The 21,917-nt window shown below is 42.1% G+C and overlaps 1 protein-coding gene and 1 long non-coding RNA gene across 3 annotated transcripts in view; one reads left to right on the top strand and one right to left on the bottom strand.

Annotated features, from left to right (window-relative positions):
• prkcab (protein kinase C, alpha, b) overlaps positions 1-20,653 on the bottom strand; it is an 85,923-nt gene extending 65,270 nt beyond the window's left edge. For both annotated transcript variants that reach the window (XM_030088640.1, XM_030088641.1), the window contains exons 1-2: positions 20,487-20,653; positions 20,154-20,185 (exon numbers count right to left, since the gene is read on the bottom strand). In XM_030088640.1, the coding sequence (XP_029944500.1) occupies positions 20,154-20,185; positions 20,487-20,653 (199 nt within the window). The remainder of the gene's footprint in view (positions 1-20,153; positions 20,186-20,486) is intronic.
• On the top strand, positions 18,277-19,065 carry LOC115386411 (uncharacterized). Its single transcript, XR_003931300.1, has 3 exons — positions 18,277-18,485; positions 18,572-18,636; positions 18,714-19,065. It is a non-coding gene; the product is annotated as an uncharacterized LOC115386411 (long non-coding RNA).
• Positions 20,654-21,917: the final 1,264 nt, after the last annotated feature.

Here is a 21,917-nt window from a genome sequence, read left to right as displayed (position 1 = left end):
AGATTTAGCTGAAAGAAAAGGAAATACTGAAGCACACATGCAAAAAAATCAGGTCAGAATTCATCTGAAGTTTGTAATGTGCGGTGTTTTCACTTCAGCAGTCTCAAAGCACTTCACACCAGTCGTCACATTCACACAGTCACGCACCAAGCTCACACACCTACAGCAGCAGCAGCCAGGCAGGGTGCCCGCTGGGAGCAGTTTAGGGTCCGGCGTCTTGTTCAAGGACACTCGGCATATGAGCAAGGCAGGACGTGCGGGGTTGAATCACCAGCCTCGTGGTAACCTGCTCTGATGATTCCTCCCCCCCCCCCCCGGCTGCATGCCAAATTCACAAGTTAAGATTCCACATTACATGAAACAGGCATGCAAAGATTATGTAACAGTTTGAGTTTAACACATTAATATGCTGAAGGCTCATTTCACACACATTCTAAATTCATGTCTGCAAGGACTCAAGATGGATTTGAGACATTTATGCTGATTATGAGGTTATTATGTAAAGGAAAAACTTTTATCTTTCACTGATTCTTTTCACCATTTTGACGCAGCCTGCAGCGAGAAAGAGGCTTTGTATGTTGCCATAGATACACATTTGTAATATTCCCATTTGTATTTATAGAAATATCAATATACACACACAGTACCACTAAGACAACATGTATTATCAGTATTAATGAGCGCATTTAAAGCACACACTCACACAAATGCAAACTTTCTACAGCGCTAATAGTGTTTGTGCTCAAAAAAGGCCACAGGGGGACTGGATCAATTATTCCAAACTACAGGTGGGAGTGTTTGGCTGCCAGACATCTCTGAGTCACACAGGGGAAATAGTGATACCTCCTCATGAATTAAATATGAACTCTGAACACACACAAATACACACATTTACACACACACACACAAAACATATATGCATGTCTGTTTCTGCACACATTTTGCACACTGATATATGCATATTAATGCTGAAAAAAAGGAGAAAAAAAAGCTGATGCTTTTGCGGGTTCACACACAGACATGCAAACAGACAGAAACACACACATTCTGCACCGACACTCTTTTATCCCTGTCAGACAAGACACACACACACACACTAGTAAGTATACACACGGTGTATACTTTCGTCTGGTTCTCTGGTCTCCTTGACTTCTCAATTACTCCTTCATATATACATACACTACAAACACGCACGTGTTTCTAGTGCACACACACACACACAAACGCACACACACACACACACACACACACACGGAAGTAATGTAATGAGTCTGTCCAAGCTGTAAGGCTGATCAGGCTGGCATAACCAACATAAATAAACGATATGATAAGCTAACTGTTGGTGGGAGGTATGAACATGAAAAACATAAAAATAGAACTACAATGCAGGTTTGACATCTTGATGATCGCGCACCATTTTTTTTTTTTTTTTTTGTGGATGAGAAGCAGATTTCACTGTGCTATCATCCAAAGTATGACTGTACAATAAAGATTTATCTCTCTCAGATTATGCATCCATGCTCTGATAGACTGAGTTGCCAGCGGTTACACTCTTCTTTACCATGACAGGCTTCTGTGTGTGTGTGTGTGTAGGCTGTGCACATGCGGCCGGGCAAAAGGCAAAAGTCATGACCAAGTCCAAGTCTGGTGCCTGGAGACAGGCTGATACCGCACATCAACATCAGAACATCTTCCACTCCTGCGGCACTGCGTGTCCTCAACTAATTTGTTTGGGACCAGCGAAGTCAAGGCTAAATCTGTCTCAGGACATTTCGGAGCACAAATAACGCGCATCTTTTTTTTTTTTTTCTCCTCACTTTTCATAAATCCTCTCTGAGATTGACTCATCTGTTTCATTCAAATACAAAGATAAAGAACGGCTAAGAGGACATTGTTCCACAGAAAACACTGACCTTTATTAATTCTGTGACAGAAAAAAACCCCCACTATTTACACTATTCAGTGGCAAGACACGTTCGAGTCAGAGTATCAGATGAGTGTACACGGTTTTTTTACTCACTCTTCGCTATGCATTATATAAGAGTGAAACAGCTGTGCCGAGCTCTGTGCGGCTGGCCACAGGTTATGTGCGGCTCTGGGCAGACACACTGCCTCGGGGCTGTAATGCCAGCTGATTCTACTGACAAAATATGGCAACCGGGCAGGCTGGTACACTCGGTCATTAGATGTGTTGGAGGTGGTAGTTTGGGTGCAGTGTCTTGGAGAAGGACAGTTTGACACATGGATGATTGAATGACATTAAATAACATTTTTAAATTTAGCTCTCCTCCATTACTAAATATTTAGTTAATGGGGCAGGTCTGAGGTCTATCATTTGCACATAAATACGTTAATTGAACGGCTCCTTCCCTGGAATTAAAATAGTTCATACAAACAGATGAAAGACAAAAAAGGCTTGATACTTGAACATTACAGTAGGTAGTAGCTGTTTTCTCCAAAAAAATATCAAAACTCCCCTGCTGATCAGAGGCTACCTCATCTGATCTTGTGCCTGTGTGAGATGCGCAAACATCGGCTGACTCAAATACGCTCTGGAAGAAGCAAAACGCCACAAGACGTCAGTTTCAATAACAACTATACCTGACGGTGCTTTGGCGAAGAAACATGAATCATAGTGAAAATTCTGAGTGACTCACATTTCTCCCACTTGTGATCGGAGACTGGAGTCAGATGAGCAAGCACAATGCTTAAATTAAGATCAATCATCCTGGCCTTTAGCGGGCATGAAACACCAGGTAGTAAATTATGAATAACAAATTTATTTGACAGCATATTAGCCAATGTAGACTCCTAGGTAGCTTGGAGTTTGAAGCAGAAGACACATTCGAGACTTATATTGCCAAGTAAGTGCTTCAGTAGCACACTGCACAAATGGTTAATTTAGGAAATCATTAACTAATGTGCAATATGAACAAAGTGGTAAAAAGAAATCAAAGGTCGAGAGAGAAGAAATTTTCACTCTCAACAAGCACAAAAGATGCTTTGAGCGAATGCCAATTGGGTTCGTGAGATTCTTTTTTGTGAGTCAGTGAAACACAGAGGAGTCGGGTCAGCTGGGGCCAATTTACAAGGCAGCAAGCAGACAGGAGCCGACTGGACAGCTCTCATGCGAGGTCCGTTCTCCGCTACAACAAACGCACACAACACAACAAACACACGCGTGCACCGGCGTGCTCGGCCTTATGCATTAACAACTCCATTGTAAGCATTAATCCACACGCCGACATTTCCTCATCCAGGTGCACTGATGCAACCCGTACTCTTCAAAGACACACAGAACACACACGTGCAAACACAGAGGCGTAGCATTTCATTGTCTGTTCCGCTTTAAGATGCTCACAAGTGTATTTCTCATGCACAAAAAAACCGCCAAGCCCCAGAGAACCACAGTCATGCTATATTGAGGTCAAGGGGGTTTGAGCCAAGAAAACCTGGCCAGTGTGTGTAAAGAAGCAGACAGTCAGTCCGTAAACTGTAGTGTTGCTTCAACCCCCTTCTTGCTGATTAATAGCACTCAGCTGAGAAAGGGGGCATGACTCTTCTCATCACTAGGCGCCTCTGTGCTTGGCTAATTGGCCTAGTTAATCCACACTCCCTCATCCAGGCCTGTGCAGAGCGATTAGTCAGCCTGTCGAGTGCGTGGCTCATACCATTTGGAGCCGAATAAGGGAGAGAAAAACCAAAGGCAGCAGCAGTGGTGAAACGGCATTCTGTGCTTTCTGCAAGATGGTTTCAATTAGCACCTGCTATCTCCCACGCAACCCATGCAATTGTCTTATTTTTTTCTCTCCTTTTTTTAATTTTAGTTATGTTTGACTTCTTTTCAAACAGCTACAACACCGACGACTTTTTCTGCCCTGCAGCTGAAAGGACTTCAGGGAGAGCTCAGGGCGAACACTGTACGACATAATGATAACTGGGACAGCGTAATGATGGCTTTACCTGCAAAAAAAATAAACTGTGCACAAAGTTCTTGCTTTTCAATGTGTCACATTTATAAAGAACATGCATTTGTGGGATGAGCAGCAGGAAAAATTGCTAAAGCTCCTCAGGCAGTGACATACAGCTGACTTTGATTGGATAATAGGTGTTTTTCATCCATCCATTTCAAAGCTACAGCGTAAAGAAAGCATTGCATCTATGAATACATATTTCCTCATTTGCTGGGCATTCTTTACATGACATTAATTCATACCTTATCATTATATGCACGTACAAGTTGTGCAAGCGATTTGGTCTTTCCGAAGTAGAAAGAGAAACCTGTTAAGGTCTGCAGGGAAAGAGAGCAACTTGTGCCAACTGCATACATCTTTTCAGCACTCCCGCTCTCGCTTGCACTAAATAACTCATGACCTTTTACCGCGGAGATAGGACCATAAGTCAAGGAAACTAGAAATGCATGAGGAAGTGACTTGAAAACCTATAGCCAGCCTCTCTTTGAACAGAATGCACCTTGGAAGTTGTCTCCCTTTCAGCGTGTCACAGAGGTTGAATGAATTATTTGATGGTATATATAAATTTTGCACAAGTTCATATATTGCCTTTTGTTATGTTATATATTGCCTCCAGTTTCTCAATAATTTTGAGGAAAGAATTCACTATATACAGGGAAATTTGTTATAGTAGGAGTAAAGAGATCAATGTAATATAAGACACATCGCACAAGCTGCTTTACAGCTACTGTAACAGCAACCAAATGATTTTGCACAGTATGTCTTCTTCTGTCACGTAGAAGCTTTAAAGATGAAGAAAAACTAGAAGTCAGATTTATTCATGATCCGGGGTTCACAGTTGAAATGGTGTGTTTATGGCAGTGATCCTAACTTTCCTGAAGGAATGGTATCAATTTCATCAGAGCATTCATATCAAAGAATATTGTAGAATGCATTTTCCACTCTTTTTGTGGGGATTTCTTTGCTGCTGCAGCCAAGTAATCACACAAGTCGTCTTCACGAAAACAAAATTGGTACCAAAAAAAGGAAAATAAAACCTTGTCGTTTGTAGGACAAGTGGTTTTGAGCTTCACACCCTTCTCTTCTCTATAACTGCTCTCTACTGTGGGGCAATTTAGCCCATCAAATGTGGTTAACCTCACTTTCAGACACGATTCCACCCACCTCTCTCCCTCTCTCTCTCTCTGCCACTGTTTCTTACCAGCCCTCTGAGGCTCCAGGTGAAGAGCTGCTCTTTTACACATGGAGTCCTAAATCTTCTCTCACCACCTCCGCCGCCACACACCGTTCCGGTGGGACGTGCGGTGTCCGTGCAGCCGGCCGGGATCAAAGGACTGTTGACACAGTGAACTAACTTGTCAAGGCTCCTGTCCGACTTTCAGTTCGCGTTACAGAGCCTGGCCAGTGTGTTCCAGCGATGACGCACGTCTTCAGCGGCCGCTATACTGACCACATTGTTTGTTTTGAAAGAAACAGTCGACCTTCACTATACGCCGTGTGCACGGTGTGTGTGAGTAGGTGTGAGCAGCCCTGCTGTTTGTTGTCAGGTGGGGTTTGGTTGATGTATGGCTTACTATTTCTGCTCTATAGACAAACGTGTCGTTTGTAGCAGCAACAGCAAAATCTATGAAGCCTTCAGGAAAACGCATGTGCAAGATCCCATGTTCATGTGGGGCAAAGAGACACAAATAGGCATTTAGGGACAATGGGAATAGGGAATTGGGAAATAGGAAGACACATTAGCGCAGGAGTTAATCTGGTACTCAAGTGTTCATATTATCTGATCGTTTAAGTTAACATGTGCTTCCATCTCTCCATTTGCTCTTTAGGATGGCGGTTATTTTAGTAAACTTGCCTGCTTACATCTCAAAAACTATACAGTACCCTTCATAATATCTTACTTCAATATTCAACCATCTTGTATACACTTTTTATTCAGAGTAGAGCTTCAGGAAAATGCAAAATATACGCTGTGTAGGTATTTTTAACAAGTCACTCGATGTAAATGTCACACATCATCTTGTGGTTTGCACTGATTTATTTAAAAGATCTTTTAAAATTTTTATCTTCCAAATACATGTATGGATGGATGAATGGATGGATGGATGGATGGAGACGGACAACCTTTTTACTCTCAGGACATACTTCAACAACAGTCCAGGTGATCTGTATGGGCACCAGACTGAACACTTTCCATCATTAGCGTTTCTTTCTGATTTGAATGCTGAGCTAGTAGGTTGTTATGTGGTTTCACTCACTCTGTTTTTATAAGGTATTACCACAGTGCTGCTTATCAGATGGGTAATTTCTCATCCCCGCACAAATCATCCCCCTACTGAGGGGAAGCATAAATAACTAATCTATGTTGATTTAATCCATAGAGTACAAGAAACCAGTTAGTGTTAGGCAGGAAATTTGTATTTTGTTCACTTCTGGAGTAAATGATGAAATACAATATCACACACACACTGAGAACTGAACAGAAAGCACCAAATGAAAGTCATAGTGACCCTTGTAATCTCATAAAACCTAGAAATGAGGGTTGCACAGATTTCAGATCAAAGGATGAAATTCCTTCCATTCTACCAGGCGGATGCCAGAAAAAACATGGTTCTCCCCTGTGGTGCCTGCTGCTATATTTGCCCTGAGTGGAGCAGAGGGGCTGGGAAAGATGGGGAGGAGACACAACAGTGACACCCTCAATTAGGAGTCGGAGTTGACAGCCTCCCTGTGCTCCCTGCCCTCCTCCACCGCAACAGATCACGAGGGAGGAACACTTCGGAGGAGGTACCGATGTAATGCAGGAGCAGATTTAAGTGAATTCATGTTATCTACTTCTATTTACATGTCCAATACTTTACTTGAAAGAGTTTATGAAGACTGGCAAATGAGCTTTAAAATATCCTGGAGTACATCACCAGGCTGTCATCGCACTTGGTGTCTGCTGGTTTGAGGAATTTATTGTAAGTGGGTTAAATTTCCTTCTGGATTTGTCAACAACCTTCTCTGCATGTAGATTTATCAGTTATCAATCGTACTTATCAGAGCACTCACGTGCATATTTGAATTCATGTGACTGGAAATCGGTGTAGCTATTATTTTCCCAACAATCGACCAGGTGCGAGATGGATAAAAAGTAAAGAATACTACACCACCCACACTGTCAAGGAACAAAAAAAAAAAAGAAGAAGAATTCATAAAATGTGCTCAGGCTTACAATTTAATGAACAAATACCTGATGTCCAAGTGTGGCTGCACATGGTGCATTGCTCACAGTGCTGTTCTCCAGCAAGTGGCATTAAAGTCAGCAGAACTGGCTTGAAGTGCAACAAATACCCACGACTTGAGCTGCATGTTCCTAAAGCAGGCAGCTCACAGGTGAACGGCAACAAATACCAAGGATTTTTTACACAAATATATTTAGAGCAGTGTTTAAACTGATTAAATGACTGAATTTGAATTTAAGTAAAAAGCAGTATGAAAGCGAACATAACCGTGACAGTGAAGCGATGATACGATTTTACTCAAATGAATCCCTCCGTTAGACACTGGACTATGGGTTCTTACTGTATGGATTCATGGATTCAATACTGAGTGAGATGGCAATGTTGTAGTGAACAATAAACCATTGAGAATGTATAAACGGTCTTAGAAATCAAAACGTGTAACTGGTGATGGTGCAAATTTGCAACCAGAGAAGGCTGAAAAGTAACCCGAGATGGTAAACATGACCACATTTTTCCCGTTGTGCCTCAGAAAGTTGGAACCGTCAAAATGAGCTCATTTGTTCAAAAGCACCAGAAAGCTGAACAGGAATCAAGAACACGTTTGGCTTCTGGGTGTGTTTCTCCTGCACCCCGAAGACTCTTCAAACACACCGCAGCTCGGAAACTTCAAACTGCTTTCAGTTGTTCTTTCTCTCTTTTTTAGAACAGAAAACGCTCATTAAAACTTCCACATGCTGCTCTGTGTTTGCTCTAACCTTATGTATAGGTAGGAAATTAGCATACTTTAATTTGTTTACAGCAGGGAATCTTGTTTTTGGTGTTGAATATGGAGACAGATGGATGGTCACGCTAAAAGGAAAAAAAAAAGAAAAAAGGAGTGAGGTGTGAGGATGACTAAGAGCCAAGCTGCAGTCTCTTACCAGGTGACCCTCAAAATGCATAAACACACACACACACACACACGCAGCAGGAGCAGGAAGAAGAAGTGCACGCTTCAGAAAACTGGCACATACATTCTCCAACCTTCTGTCTCTGCCCGATCCTCCCTGCCGCCCTGTCTACCTGCATCTTTGTCCTTGCACAGAAATAGCAGAAGTATTATTGTGAGACCGGGAAGTCCCATGTGTCCATCTTTCACACACACACACACACAGACACACACACACACTCACAGCTTCTCATCTATTACAGCATACGCCTTTTAGTTCCATTTCATCTGCACCTTGCTCATCTCTCTTTTCTCAGCATGATTCTACTTTTTACATAACAGTTTGGCATCTTTACCCGCAGCAACCTGAAAAAAAATGAAGAAAAAAAAAAACACTGACAGAGAAATTAAGGATAAGAGGCAAACAGCTGACAGGAATCTGCAACAATTATTCATTTATCTATGCAATAATTTATATTTATGATAAAACTTTCTGCTTTTTCTTTCTTGGAGAATAGCTGTCAGGTTGAGAAGTCAAACTGAAGTAAACTGACAGCTTCAGCTGAGAAAAATACTGAGAGCTACACTATTGAAGTTCGCCTGTCAGACTAGGTTTGTCTTTTCACATTTGAATGTGGAAACTGCATCAATCAATAATGGTTCTTGGCTTTTTTTTTTTGTTTGTTTGTTTTCTGTGTTGCAGCAAAGTCGTGTATATTAAACCTATTGATTTGTATCCCTCAGCAGTCTTTCCAAGGTTGTACAACACAGATTTGTGAAACTGTGAGTGAGAATCAGAGATCCAGCAAAGAAGTGGCACGTAAAAAAAAAAAAACAAAAACAAAAAAAAAACGCTCTTTTTTATCTCCGTTCGTACAACCTGCAGGTGTGATACCTGAGGACCCTCCGGTCCCATATGCACAGGCTTTCAGCCAGCGACCCAGCCTGCGAGAAATCCTCCCGAGTGCACATTGTGCTCACCTTATGTGGGTCAAGACTGATATCTCTGACTTAAACCACTCCCGGAATAGCCGTGGGTGTAATCGCCGCAGAATTCATTAAGCACAGCTGGAGTGGTGAGACGAGTGGAGGTGAACGCTTCTGCTCTGAATTCCCCCGGGGACGGTCTTTCCCTCTATAGAAAGCTCTGCTGTTGACACTGCAAACTGCACACTTTCGATATCGATCCGTCCACGTTTGAGTCTCAGACAATAATCAAAGCAGCTGATGTTTCAGACAGATAGTGTACAAAAAGTGAGGTTAAGCGTGGGGTGGCGGTCCCTTTGTTGAATGTGCTGAAAGTGTCCTTTATATAAATCACTGGAGCGCCATGCATTATTGAAGGAGGAAGGTTCAGTGTCTTCCATCCTCCGGCCGTTAAAACACTCCCAGCCTTCTCCAGCTGGGTGCTTTCCCCGTGTCAGCCTGTCCATGAGTGGAATAGTCCAACAAGAACGCTGTGATGCAAACTCATTAACAGGCACGACTAATCTACCCATCCATCTCTGATCCCCACTTTAGCCAAAGTAGGGTCACTGGGGAATGAGCTAATCACTACATTACAATGCTGCCCTGTGCATATACATGTGGACAAGGAAATTAGCGTAGTAAAGCCAGAATGTGCCTCTAACATTCATCCGTGATGTTGATAATAGCTTTAATCAACCTTTGGGCACCAGCTGATCACGGCTCACGATGGAGAAAAAGCAGAGTACATCCTGGACCAGCTCTCAGTCGATGACAGAGCCAACACAGAGACAGAAATTTACATTCATACAAACAGACCATGCAGAAACCAGGTCTGCAACAGAAACATTCTTCAATAGAGGCGGATGAGAACATGACGACCATCCTGTTCATATATTATCCATACATGTAAATAAACAGTGCAGATCTGGAAGGGCTCTAACGTCCATTCATCTACCTGCTTCATCCGGCAGTGGGAAGCTGAGTCCTGAAGGCCGGTACCAGCTCAGAATGGCCAAAAGACCAAGCAAACTGTGGACTGGTCCTCGATGCACCACAGGGTTAAAGCAAAAGCATAAAACCGAAAAAAAAACATTCTCAAACCGGGAAGGAGAACATGAACAGAAAAGACCGCTGTGAGGCGACAGACGAACCACTACACCACCTTCAGGCTGGTGCCTACACCAGTCCTTCAAAAGAGAAAAACTAATAAACACGCCGAAACCGTACTAGGAGGAGAGAGTCACTCGGCAGCAGATGCTTGAACAGTATGGTAGAAAGTTATCAGCGTGTTTGAGGCGGCACTCGGAGTCAGCCGTTTATTGGATCTTGTCAGACATCTCTTCTGTCTCTCCTCTTGGTGCCATTTTTGGCAACCACCAAGATTAAATCACAGTGCTGTGACTGCTCCTGCCACTCGCTGTTGTTGTTTACAGCACACACAAGAGCAGCCCCGCATAAGTTTTTTTTTTTTTTTTTTTTTTAAGGAGAGAATCACACATATTCTTCCAACACGGCATCCTCACTTGTGCAACTCTCCTGCGAGACTCCCCCCCCCCACCCGCCCCCCGAGGCCTCTCCCACTGCTCTTTTGCCTTTGTTTGTTAAAATAGAGATTACGAGGGAACGGCATGTGTCATCTTATTACATGGCATTGTGTCTCAGCAAAAACACACGGGCAGCTCCCTGACAATTAACAACCCACTCTCAGCTGAGTAATGCCTCCAAAAAGACCCCTTTTTAATGTCACCAGATGACATTGTGTTACGCAAGCAAAACACTGTGACTTGATCTGCTGAGACAGTCTGTTCGCATGAAAATATTGCACTTGTTGGCGGTCACTGTTGCTCCGGGTATTGTCATGAATTTGATATGAAATGGTGTCCTCCCCGTTTTTTTTCGGCTCCAGGGTGTGCGTTCACTTGCTCTGGGATTTTATCCTTCATTCACAACTTGATCTGCACTGTTGATCATATATAAAATCATAAAATAATCCACCCAGACACGCTCACAGACGCATTGTCTCAGCAATTAGGGTTTACACATGTGAGTGGAAATTGGAGGAGTTGATGTCAAACTCCCGCGTTGCATTTTGATTCAAGACTTTGCTCTGGAAGAGGGGATGTTTTGGGGGGGTGTGATTGTCTGGGGCGCACTAGCTGTCAGATATCTGGCACGTCACAGGCAGCATGAGGGCCAAGTGCTGTTACCATGGGAACCCTGGCACACCACGATGGCATATCTGGCAAGAGTTTGGCGTATCTGTTGAAGATGGGGGGGTAAAAGTGGATTTATTGTGTGAGTTGAAACCGTTTTCTAGTAGGCAGGTGACAACAGGGAGAAACCAAGGTGGATTCATGACGGATAATGATACTGCGTGTGTGTGTGTGTGTGTGTGTGTGTGTGTGTGTGTGTGTGTGTGAAAAAAAAAGGCAGCATTCAGGTGAAGCACACCCTTTTATTGCCTCCAAAGTAAAGACATACTTGCACAAACAAATATCATGCCTGAATGAATTATATTAAGTCAGAGAGGTGGATATTATAGTACTGATGAAAGTATTGTAATTTAAAAAGAGAAGTACAAAGAGAACAACATATAGTATAAATATCTATATATATATATATATATCTCTATATATATCTCTATATATATCTCTATATATATATATATATATATATATATATTTCTATATATATTTCTTTTTCTTTTTTGACACCTCAACTTCACATTTCTATCTCTACCAGATCTCAGAGAATCAGTGTATTTTTTTTTTGGGGGGGGGGCAGTGACGTGACACAAACACAGACAAAGGAACCAACTCAAGACAGTGGAAGGTGACATATAATAACAACTTAAACAGTGTTGTGCAAACACTATGGTTTGCCAGAGTTCTGTGGATGTAAAGAGGGTTCAGCGTTGCAGGGATTATATGAATGGAGATGGAAACCATGTTTTATCATAGTCTTTTTGTTGAGAGAGCTGCTAGTTTTTTGAGGTTTTAAAGGCCGGTAATCAGATTTAACCTTTGCGTTGTGGATATCTTGCCTTCATCTTTCCAGTTTAACAATGTTTTTTTTTGTTTGTTTTTTTTATGGCGATTTTCAGTGCTCATTATTATGAGTATCACCTGGTAGTGTGAGTGTTGGGCGGACAGGGATGCTGGGGCAGAGTGCCTCCGGGAGCCTGTTCATGACCTCTGACCCAGAGTTTTGGACGTGTTGGCAAAGCCAAAATGCATGTGCAGTAAATACTGTTGTGGGTTTGGAGCTCATGGGGGTTTATGGGGGGCGTTCTGTGTAGGATTCTCTAATGGATGAGTTGTGTTTAAGAACTGCAGGTCACGGTGAAGGCGTTGCTGGAAATAATGTGCCAGTTAAAATCTAATGGGATCTATATTTTGTAACCAACAAACCCAATTTAATGCTTTTAGGCTGCAGATGTCTTCTAATGCATCACAGTCTGTCAGTATTCTCACCTCTAAGCAGGAAGGCCCTGATTTGAACCCAGGCTGGGACTTTCTAAGGTTTGCATGTTCTCCACATCCAGGTTAACTCAGTTATATAAAGACATGCTTATTCATGATCCTACTTGTGCCGACACACAATGAAAGACAGGTAAATTCAATATTCCTTCTCATATATTAGAGCCACATTAATTTACCGGCTTGAAAACCCAATACTTGACTTCTGCTGTTCTACATCAAAAGTCTCAGAGAGATTTGTTGTACAACACTTCTAATAATAAAAAAAAACAACTAAAGGCTTTGTGTGGAACGGTGCTTTAAGTTTCCCACTTCTGTTATCCTGTCATGATCACTCCTTCCTGCTTCCAGTTCTCCCTGCTGCTGCTCCTGCTCCTCCTCCTCATTCTGTCTCTACATTGTAGTTTTAATGAGAGCTCTTCATCTGGTATCAACACTGTGACAATCCCCTTATTGCTCCGTATTTAGCGCTGTTAACTGGTACACACATCCAGAAGCCTTTGGGGTACGAACTGTCAAGGTTTGACAATTCAATCAAGCCTCTGATTCTGCAAAGATTAATGAGAACTGATATTTTTTGACTTTGTAACATTTTTTTTAAGTAGACAAGCAGTGCAAAGAAGATGTATTCCCCCCTCATAGCAACAGTGCGTGCTTTAAGCCTGAGCTGGACGTGGAGGCTGTTCTGCAGTTTGCACGATCTTCCTGTGCATGGATGAGTAAAGCATTGTAGAAGATGAATGGATGCATTCAGCTTCACAGACAACACAAACTATATTTCATTATATAAAAAAACATGCAGCCATTACTACAACCAAGGACTGAGAATTGATATGAACACAACAGAGGCCTTTATATGAATAGCTCCACTATATCATCTCTTTAATCAGCTGGATGTACAGTACTCAAGACTGAACAAGACCAGGGGAGCTGTAATCACTGAGCGTGAATACAATCTGATAGCATAAAAGACATCGACACTGCCCAGAAGAGCTGTTACCATGATAACAAAATTGAAATGGGCCACTTTGTTGCCATAGCAGTCATGTGAGGAGCGAAGGGAAAGGCAATAGTGACAGACTTGGAGAAAGTGGAGAAGGGAGGGGGCAAAACAGAGAGCAAATACTCAATAGTAGAAAGGAACCTGAGTGTGAATCAGAGGCCGAGTTGCAAAACGATTATCCGGGCCAGCTAAGCTTCCACTCCTGGTGTAATTAGTGCCACAGAGCTGGGAAAAGGTTTCAAATCACTGATATATTGAAGAAAGCGAGAGTGTTTTCCCCTCACTGACGATTTTAATTAGAACCAAGCAGATTCTTTTCCCTTCTTGTGCAAAGCTTGATCACTTTGAAGAGGTGTTTGAAATATGTTTGGAGGTGAAGCTGAAAGAAACAGCCGCAAGATTTTTGAGCCTGTCAAGAAATCATTCTGATATTTCAGTCGTTGGATCACACATTTGAAGGGAAATCTCAGATATTTTGCCTTCACCGCACCGCATTTCATTTTTGCCTCTAATCTTGGTGGATATTTTTCTGGCTGTAAAAGAAGTTTAGCTTCATTTTTTTTTTAAACCTTTGTTTCTTCCTGATGATTCATAAAATGTGAAGCTTACAAATTCTGATACTTGTAAACAATAAAATAACTCAGCCTGATTTCCTTGACTTTTGCTATCTCCGACAAAAGTGGTGGAAAAGAAAATTAATGCACAGCGGAAAGAACATGCACGGCCCACTGAGCAGAAAATTGAGTTAAAAAAAAAATAGAAATCACAGTAACAAGCTTTAGATCAGCTTTCTACAATAACTCAAACAAGAATTAATGAATTAACATATCCAGGCCATCTTCACACTCAGAGCAGAGAGGGGTAGGAGGATCCTTCAGATCTCAAAAACGTCACTTGAGAGAAGCAGCGCCGCGTCTGAGCTCACTGTTGCGTAACTTGTTTATTATTTGGGGCTTCCCATTAAGAGTCGACTCCTGCTCCCGTGTTCCCGCGCCCCCTCACTCCTGCTCAGCGGCGATTGGTTAACGAGGCCCGCTGCTTCGATCAGAGCACAGGAAGTGATTGGCTCCGCACCTCCGCTGCTATCAGGGCTCATGGCGCCGACCGGCATGCGAGCGACCGCCCACAGGGGTAGCAGGCGTCCCGCAGGGTGGTGGAGCAATCGACACCCAACACCCTCATTTGTGCACATGATGGCGATTTAATTATTGTTAGAAGAGTCACGAGCTTGGATATCAGAGTGGGCACACTGGCTGCAGCTGATATGCAAATGTATGTTTCAAATGGTACAAAAAGTGAGCCGGCGATGGTTTTTGAAGATGTCAGCAGAGAAGCAAAGAGCTGCACACAGTAATTTAGTAGAGTGAGCAAACTCAACAAAGTGCAAACACCGGTGATCTCGAAAATGCTCCCAAATGAAGTAGTTATAGAGGAAAGAGTCTATCTGAATATTTGATGGAGTAAACAGAAACAAATTGTTTGGTCAGTCACATGGAGATCATTGAGGGAACATTAATAGAGGAGCAGGAGTATCAAAGGTTTTATTGTGCTACTTCCAAAAGTGCATGCTTGTGTCTATTTGTTACATAAATAATGACATTGCATTGTCTTTTAACTTAGAATTTCTAATTTGGAATGGCGACACTTTCTTGTAAAAAAAAAGAAAAAAAAAAAAAAAGAAAAACAAGTTCCACACTGAAATAGAAACAACTCCATTTACATGAACATCGAAACTTTATAACCTGTTAACACTAGGACAAAGTGTGAACGGGAAATTTAAATGACATAAAAGCTCTTAGTTGCAGTAAAAACATCAAAAATATTGATTACAGTGACGTCTCACACTTCATGCAGCCATGATGACGTCTCTGCTCCGAGCCAACTTCACGCTTGAAACTCTGATCTCAAGAAAGCAAATTGTTGACAAGTTCTGATCTTTGATATTTGGGTGGACTCTAAGAAACTTTTCATTATTTTCTTGCTGCTGGACACATTTTGCTATTAATTTTCTTTTGTTGTTTTTGTTGCCGTAAAGGCTTCAAGAATGAGAGTTATCTACCCCTCTGTAAAGCCACTGCCATTCAGAAGTTGAGTAAAATCTCTTCGCCCGACTTACCAAAGTAAGAGTTAATCAGTCCCGTCTAACTAGTCAACTATTATCCAAATTACACTCCATTTCTCAAGTATCACCCAGTTTCTGCAAGCACATCAATCTGATGCATCACTACAGATATACAGAGACAACATTCACCTGTCTTCGCACTGTCTGCTATATTTTACCAAAACTTTGCAGTAAAAGACAAAAATGTATAAAAGATAATTTTGTCCTCTTCATCTCGCACCCTCCCATGGAGTTGTGTTCATTCAGTCTAGCGTTTTTCCTCTTATCTTTCGCCTCCACCTTAGCATCTTTGCATCCTCTTTTCAAAGCCATCTCCCCCGTCTTGTTCTACTTCCAACCGCCTGTCCCTCCATCTCTCGCCTTTCTTGTGTCCATACGCGGCGTTCTCCTCCCAGCGATGGGTTCGTGACTCTCCAGATGGCACAGTCATTTCCACAGACGCTCCACTTCAAAGGCTGGGGAGGACTGGGAGGCCAAAGGGGTGGAGGAGAGGGGGGGGGGGGGGGGGGGGGGGGGGGGGGGGGGGGAGCAGAGTATCCAGCATGGTGGCAAATCCAACGTGGAAACACTCACCCACAGTGAGATGATCTGATGATGGAGACGTTGTGCTGCAAACCGGATTATGTGCAAAGTAGCACGCATGAACTGATTCTGACTTGCTTGAAAGACTTTTGTCACATATTTCTGTTTGAGTGTTATTAAATTGTTAACTTAAAGACTGCATGGAAGCTGAACTTGAAGTTCTCTCATACTGGGTTATATGTACATGCGGCAGAAATTATTAAAGACTCTAACTCGCATTGCTAAATAAAAAGTCAGCTTAAGGTTTGACTAAATTAGCGTCTCTCACGCTGAAAAACATCTTTCACCATTCGGTGTACAGATTATATACGACCTCCATTAACCTGAGGCACAACTAGAGCCGCTCTTTGTCTGCCGAGACAAGGCATGTTTTCCATGCATTAGTAATGGGGCTTGTTTAGTCGGCATTAGCAGGGGGACGCACTCCTGAGCACAGAACAATTTAAAAAGGGCAAGCAAGATAAACAAGAAATCACACACGTTTTACGGTGTAAACCCTTCCCAGGACACCTGTACACTCTCATGCCACTCAGAGCAAACATTCCTACGAGTATTATGTCAATCCATATTTATTTGCCGCTGCTCAATAAAGAAAGGTGAGAAAACAGTAAAAATATCTCAAGTTTAAAACCTTGCAACCTCTGCAAGTTGTCATCAGTGTTATGTAGTTTGGATCTCTGCAGAAGGCCTGTGTATACCATTCACAAGATGTATTTTTCTCTCATTAAATTAAAAATAGGAGTGACATTGACAGAAAAACCATTGCCAGCACAGTGAGACGGAGAGAGGCGAGAGGCGGTGACGTCCACGCTGAGTCTATACTGTGAGGGTGTGTAACATGTACCCCAGCATGTCCATATGACCGGATGTAACACCGCGGCTGTTTCTCCACAGCCGACCGCGTCAGAGAAGCTCGCACTTCCAGTGAGCCATGCAAGAAATTACAAAGTGAAATTTATAGAAGGGGAAAAACAAGTGTTTTAACTGAATAGATGTGAGTCACATCTTGAAAGAGTTCCTGCTGTGACCAGATATAAACAGTTCATCTGAATGATGAGCAAGCCATAGTTATTCACAAAGTCTGAAATCTGCACACGCCTGAGAAACCATAAAGTAAAGCTAGCAGACACACTGCAACCTTTTTAATAGCTCTCAGAAACCAAATCTTTGTGCCGGAGTTTGTATTCATGCAGAAAATTTAATGTTCTTTATGATAAATGTTTGGAATTGGATTTAAAACTAATATCAAGTCACTCATCAACTTTGCAAAAAAATAACAATATTAGTTCCTTCTATGAATTGCTGACAGGGCATGGAGCCATCCTGGCATCATTTCACAAAATGTTTCTAAAAGCTGCAGAGCATCTCCAATCCACAATCCGCCAGAGCAAGATCTTACAACAAAGACCATGTATCTGTCAGTGCGCTTCCAGGATCCATTTGTGCTTACATGACAAACAGAACTGCAGGTTGGCAGCTTATTCTCACTGCAATATGAATTCATAGCGGATCTAAGGAATTAGAGAAACAATCTGTGCGCAGCGTAATCGGTACATGCAAAGCGCAGCGTGCTGTGAGCAGGAACGCAGCGTCATCCGTCATGTTTTCATCTTTCTAAAAATAGGAACTGTGACTTTTAAAAGCTGGTCAAAGCTTCTGTTAAGGCACACAAAAACACGTAGGATAAACAGCGGCGAGCGGTCTGGGCAGATGGACAAATGAAGTCAGAGATCTTCTCACTGCACCAACACTCAATAATATGAGCTGCAGAATGACACAGACCAGCAGGAGAAGGAATAGATGTCTGATAAAAACATTGACCACATAGATTTTATTATATACATCCTGACTACATGTGTGCAGAAGGTGTTCTTTAAAGAAAAGCAACAGGAGGAAATGTTTTTGCACAACCTCACAGGATTGGATGAGTTGGATGAGTTTCCCAGCGAGGCGGTGGGTGGAGCCATCTCACCACTACACCTGTTGACAACTTGACCACTGATTGCTTTGGGAGCAGCTGCTGGTGGAGGTCTGAGTTAGGAAACAGGAGTGCTCATATAAGACACGCCGTTGAGTGTGTAAGGCAGGATGGAGTTTACTTTGAATCCCAGATATAATCTGCCTGGATTAAGTTACAACATCTGAGGAGCGCAAGGCGCTGCTTCTCGGGAGTCAGCTATGTCTTGTGGACTCCTTTTGTGGTATGTCTCGTATATTTTAGTTGTTTTTAAGTACATTCTGACAGGAAATCTAAATCAGATGGTTTTTTTTTCCCCCTCTTTTAAAGGGTTCCCTGGCTTTGCTTAATTTCTTTGCTCTTTGGTGGCAGCAATGGTTCACCTGTGATAACAGGTAATGATTTATTCTATTTTTTAGCCATACTGTGATTTATATCTGTGGATGATTATACTCTTTTGTCCTATTGACAGGTTATGGATTTCCAGTTATGGATAAGTCGAATCAACTACTCAATGCAATGGAAAATGAAGTTTTTATCCCTTCGATTATCGATGAGATAAAATGGCATGCTTCAACTACCCAGCCAGCAGGCCATGTGTATGAAAAATACAGTAAACATACGGTCTTCCCTCTGCTGGATTTATCTCGGCAAAATCATCTCAGGAGACCAAGTGCTCGTAAAGGAGAGAAGCTTGAAAACGGCGCATCGAGATCATGGGAAGTACAAAACCTTGACAAACTATTCAAGTCTCCTTTGGGCCTGAATTCAAAGCTTGACGTTCCATCAAAGCCCCAGCTTGGGAAGCATCTCCAATCACCTTCACTTGACGTGATTAGTGCGAGTGAAACGCCAATCTCCCAGCGTCCTAGAGCTGACACTCATTCAGTGAGTCAAACTGTAAATCCACCACCTGCCTCTTCCTCTCCTCCTCAGGCGACCTCTGCTTTTTGGATTTGGTATCCTAAAGCAGTCGGCGGTGGATACGGGGTGGTCAATTCAGGCTACGGCTCCCAATTCCAGAACGCAAACAGTAGTTCTCGTGCAGACGCGGATGAGTCCAATGGTTCACGTTTCCTCTTTGAGGAATTCTTCAAATATGAACCTTCTCAAACTGGCGTGAATGGTTTCACCAGTGCTCCTCACAGCAGAGGACCTTCAGCTGTCCATCACTCTGCTCCGAAGAAACTCGCATTGAGAAATTACAGAAAAGCCTGGAATGTAAATCCATTCTGGATGAGATTTCCATCTTTTTCCAGCCTCTATCATCTCCTGAACCTCAACTTCAGTGAAATGGAAAAACTACTACAAACCCCATTCTTTCAGAACTTCCAGAACTTCAAGGTTATCCAAGTCGGCCAGCCAATCCCACCTCCAAAACACTGGGCAAAATTCGGGCTTAGGCCTATTCATATTGCTCAATCAAGTAACTACTACCAAAGAGGGAGATTTCATCAGGCAAATACCATCTACTCGCAACATTACCGCTGAATTGCCTGGGACCTGAAAAGCTGGAAAAGCATGAAAGGTTTAACCGAGCCTACACAAAAATGAGCAGCTGCGCTGGAGGTGTAAGGTGCATTGAAAAGGTATGTTTAAGTAACAGTTAATGTCTGATGTGAATGTGAAATGACTGCTTTCAAATTTGAATCATTAAATATCTGCTGTTTGATTACAGGCTGGTGTTTCCTCCAGAAGAAAAATAAAACTTTTCAAACTGATGCTGCTGTGCAAGCTCTTGTTTAAAGTGTGAATTTCTCTCTATGCCTCCTGTTATGCTATATGGCAAAATTGTATCAGTTAGTGCATAACATAAAACAGTTTTTTTTATATATTAAATACACCAAACTGTAAAGTTAATGTACCCTCCAACACACACAGACACACATATGCACACACAGAGGTGCTTTACCTTGGCATTGAAATCCTTGCTTCCCAAATCCCCTGTAACAAAACGGAAGCATTACTCAAGAAATACACTTTACTGAAGCCACTATTTACAAGACTTTAAAATTTCAATCAGGATTTTTTTTTTTTTTTTTTTTTTATAACTGATCTGAGCGCACTGATGCACTTTGGAAGTATCTGTATCTGATACAAACTGTATTTGTTAACAAACTTACGGAATCACAAATGCATTGCCAAAAAAAAAAACAAAAAACATCCATGCAAATTCTGCAGCTGAAATCCTTGGATAAAGGTCCCCGTATTTCTAATAAGAAAGGTGAGCATCATTGCAACTTACCATATGAAGTCTGTACAGTGGCTGCAGAACGTTGGTTGCTTGAAAAACCGAGCAATAAATTTATGGTTTTTTACTTCATGCACATTTTTCTGCCGCAAAGCACCTTTACGGGCGAATCTGTTCCCAACCCCAGCCGAGTCATTATAATGTAAAAGATGGTCAGCCATAATCGGGAGGGGAAAAAAAAAAAACAAAAACTGCAGAAGCCCAACTTTGCAGTCCCGGTGACTGAGTGAGGGTTTGTTTTCCTTGCTGCAGTGAGGACTCCGCTGGATGGTCGCACGCCTCCCTCTGCTCCGTCCACAGCTGAGCGCGACTTTTTCATTCAAAGTGACGTCGGAGGAAAGTGCCTTCACGGACCGTGGGAGTATTCCGCTTCGCATTCAGCGGACAACTGACCATATATTAGATGACGGACATAACACGGGTAGTAATTATTCAGAAATTGCAATATGCATTTCAATCTCAAGGATTTTTGTGATTTACTTAAAGCTACACAAATATCACATTATTGTCTCGTAATTAGACGTGAAATGAATAATCTCTTTAGAGCAAAAATTGAACATAGCGTTCATTCGGCTGTGCTTTTTGCAACTTGCAGGTACTTTGATAGGGAAATCCTTCCATATTAAGGTGGACTCAAACCCATCAGCAGCAGCCATCGGATATAAAACAGGACATATTTTAGTTTTGACTGTTTTTCTTCTTGTGCACTTAAATGCAGCATCACCCTGTTTATACGCAGTATATAAATAATCATACCTATAACTTTTTTTTAAAAATTTGTCTTTAATTGTATGTTATAATTTGGCAGAAGACTTGACCAAGTAGCCCACAACCACTTCAAGTATCAAACAAACAAGGCGCACTTGAAGCTTACATGTGCCTCCATCAACAACTATGAAGTCCTGAAATAGAGGCATTGGTGCGCCATCGTGTGGTAAATTTGTCGCACTGCGTTCATCTGTGAATAGTCTGGATCAACCTTTTCGTTTTAACTGAGTCAGCCCATTTTTATTTTAAAACACAGTGAAAAAAACACTAAGTGGTCACCACAACGTAGAAGCAGCGATAAAATGACAATAAGACAATACACCGCTGTTGTATCATTGATTTTAATGAGATGGTGTAATGATGGTGAAAATTAACTAAAGCGAATAAAGAAAATTACGTAATTTGTTGAAAACAGGTGGAACTTTTTTTAACAGACATTCACTGATCCTGATCAAGTTCAAAGCAGCAATGGGAACTGAATTCAGCTGATTAAAAACAAAACAATAGATGAAATACATGAATACGTGCATTAAACCAGAGTGATTGAAATTCTGAAATACATTAAAAGGAAACAATGTGGAAATGCATCAAAACGAGAAATTAAGGCGTCGAAATGAAGAGCAGTTTCCATGGCAACGGCGTGACGCTACGTCGCCG

This window comes from Salarias fasciatus, chromosome 4 (genome assembly GCF_902148845.1).
Source record: "Salarias fasciatus chromosome 4, fSalaFa1.1, whole genome shotgun sequence".
Lineage (NCBI taxonomy): Eukaryota > Metazoa > Chordata > Actinopteri > Blenniiformes > Blenniidae > Salarias > Salarias fasciatus.
The sequence above is the reverse complement of the archived record's forward strand: the minus strand, read 5'-3'. Positions and strand labels throughout refer to the sequence as shown.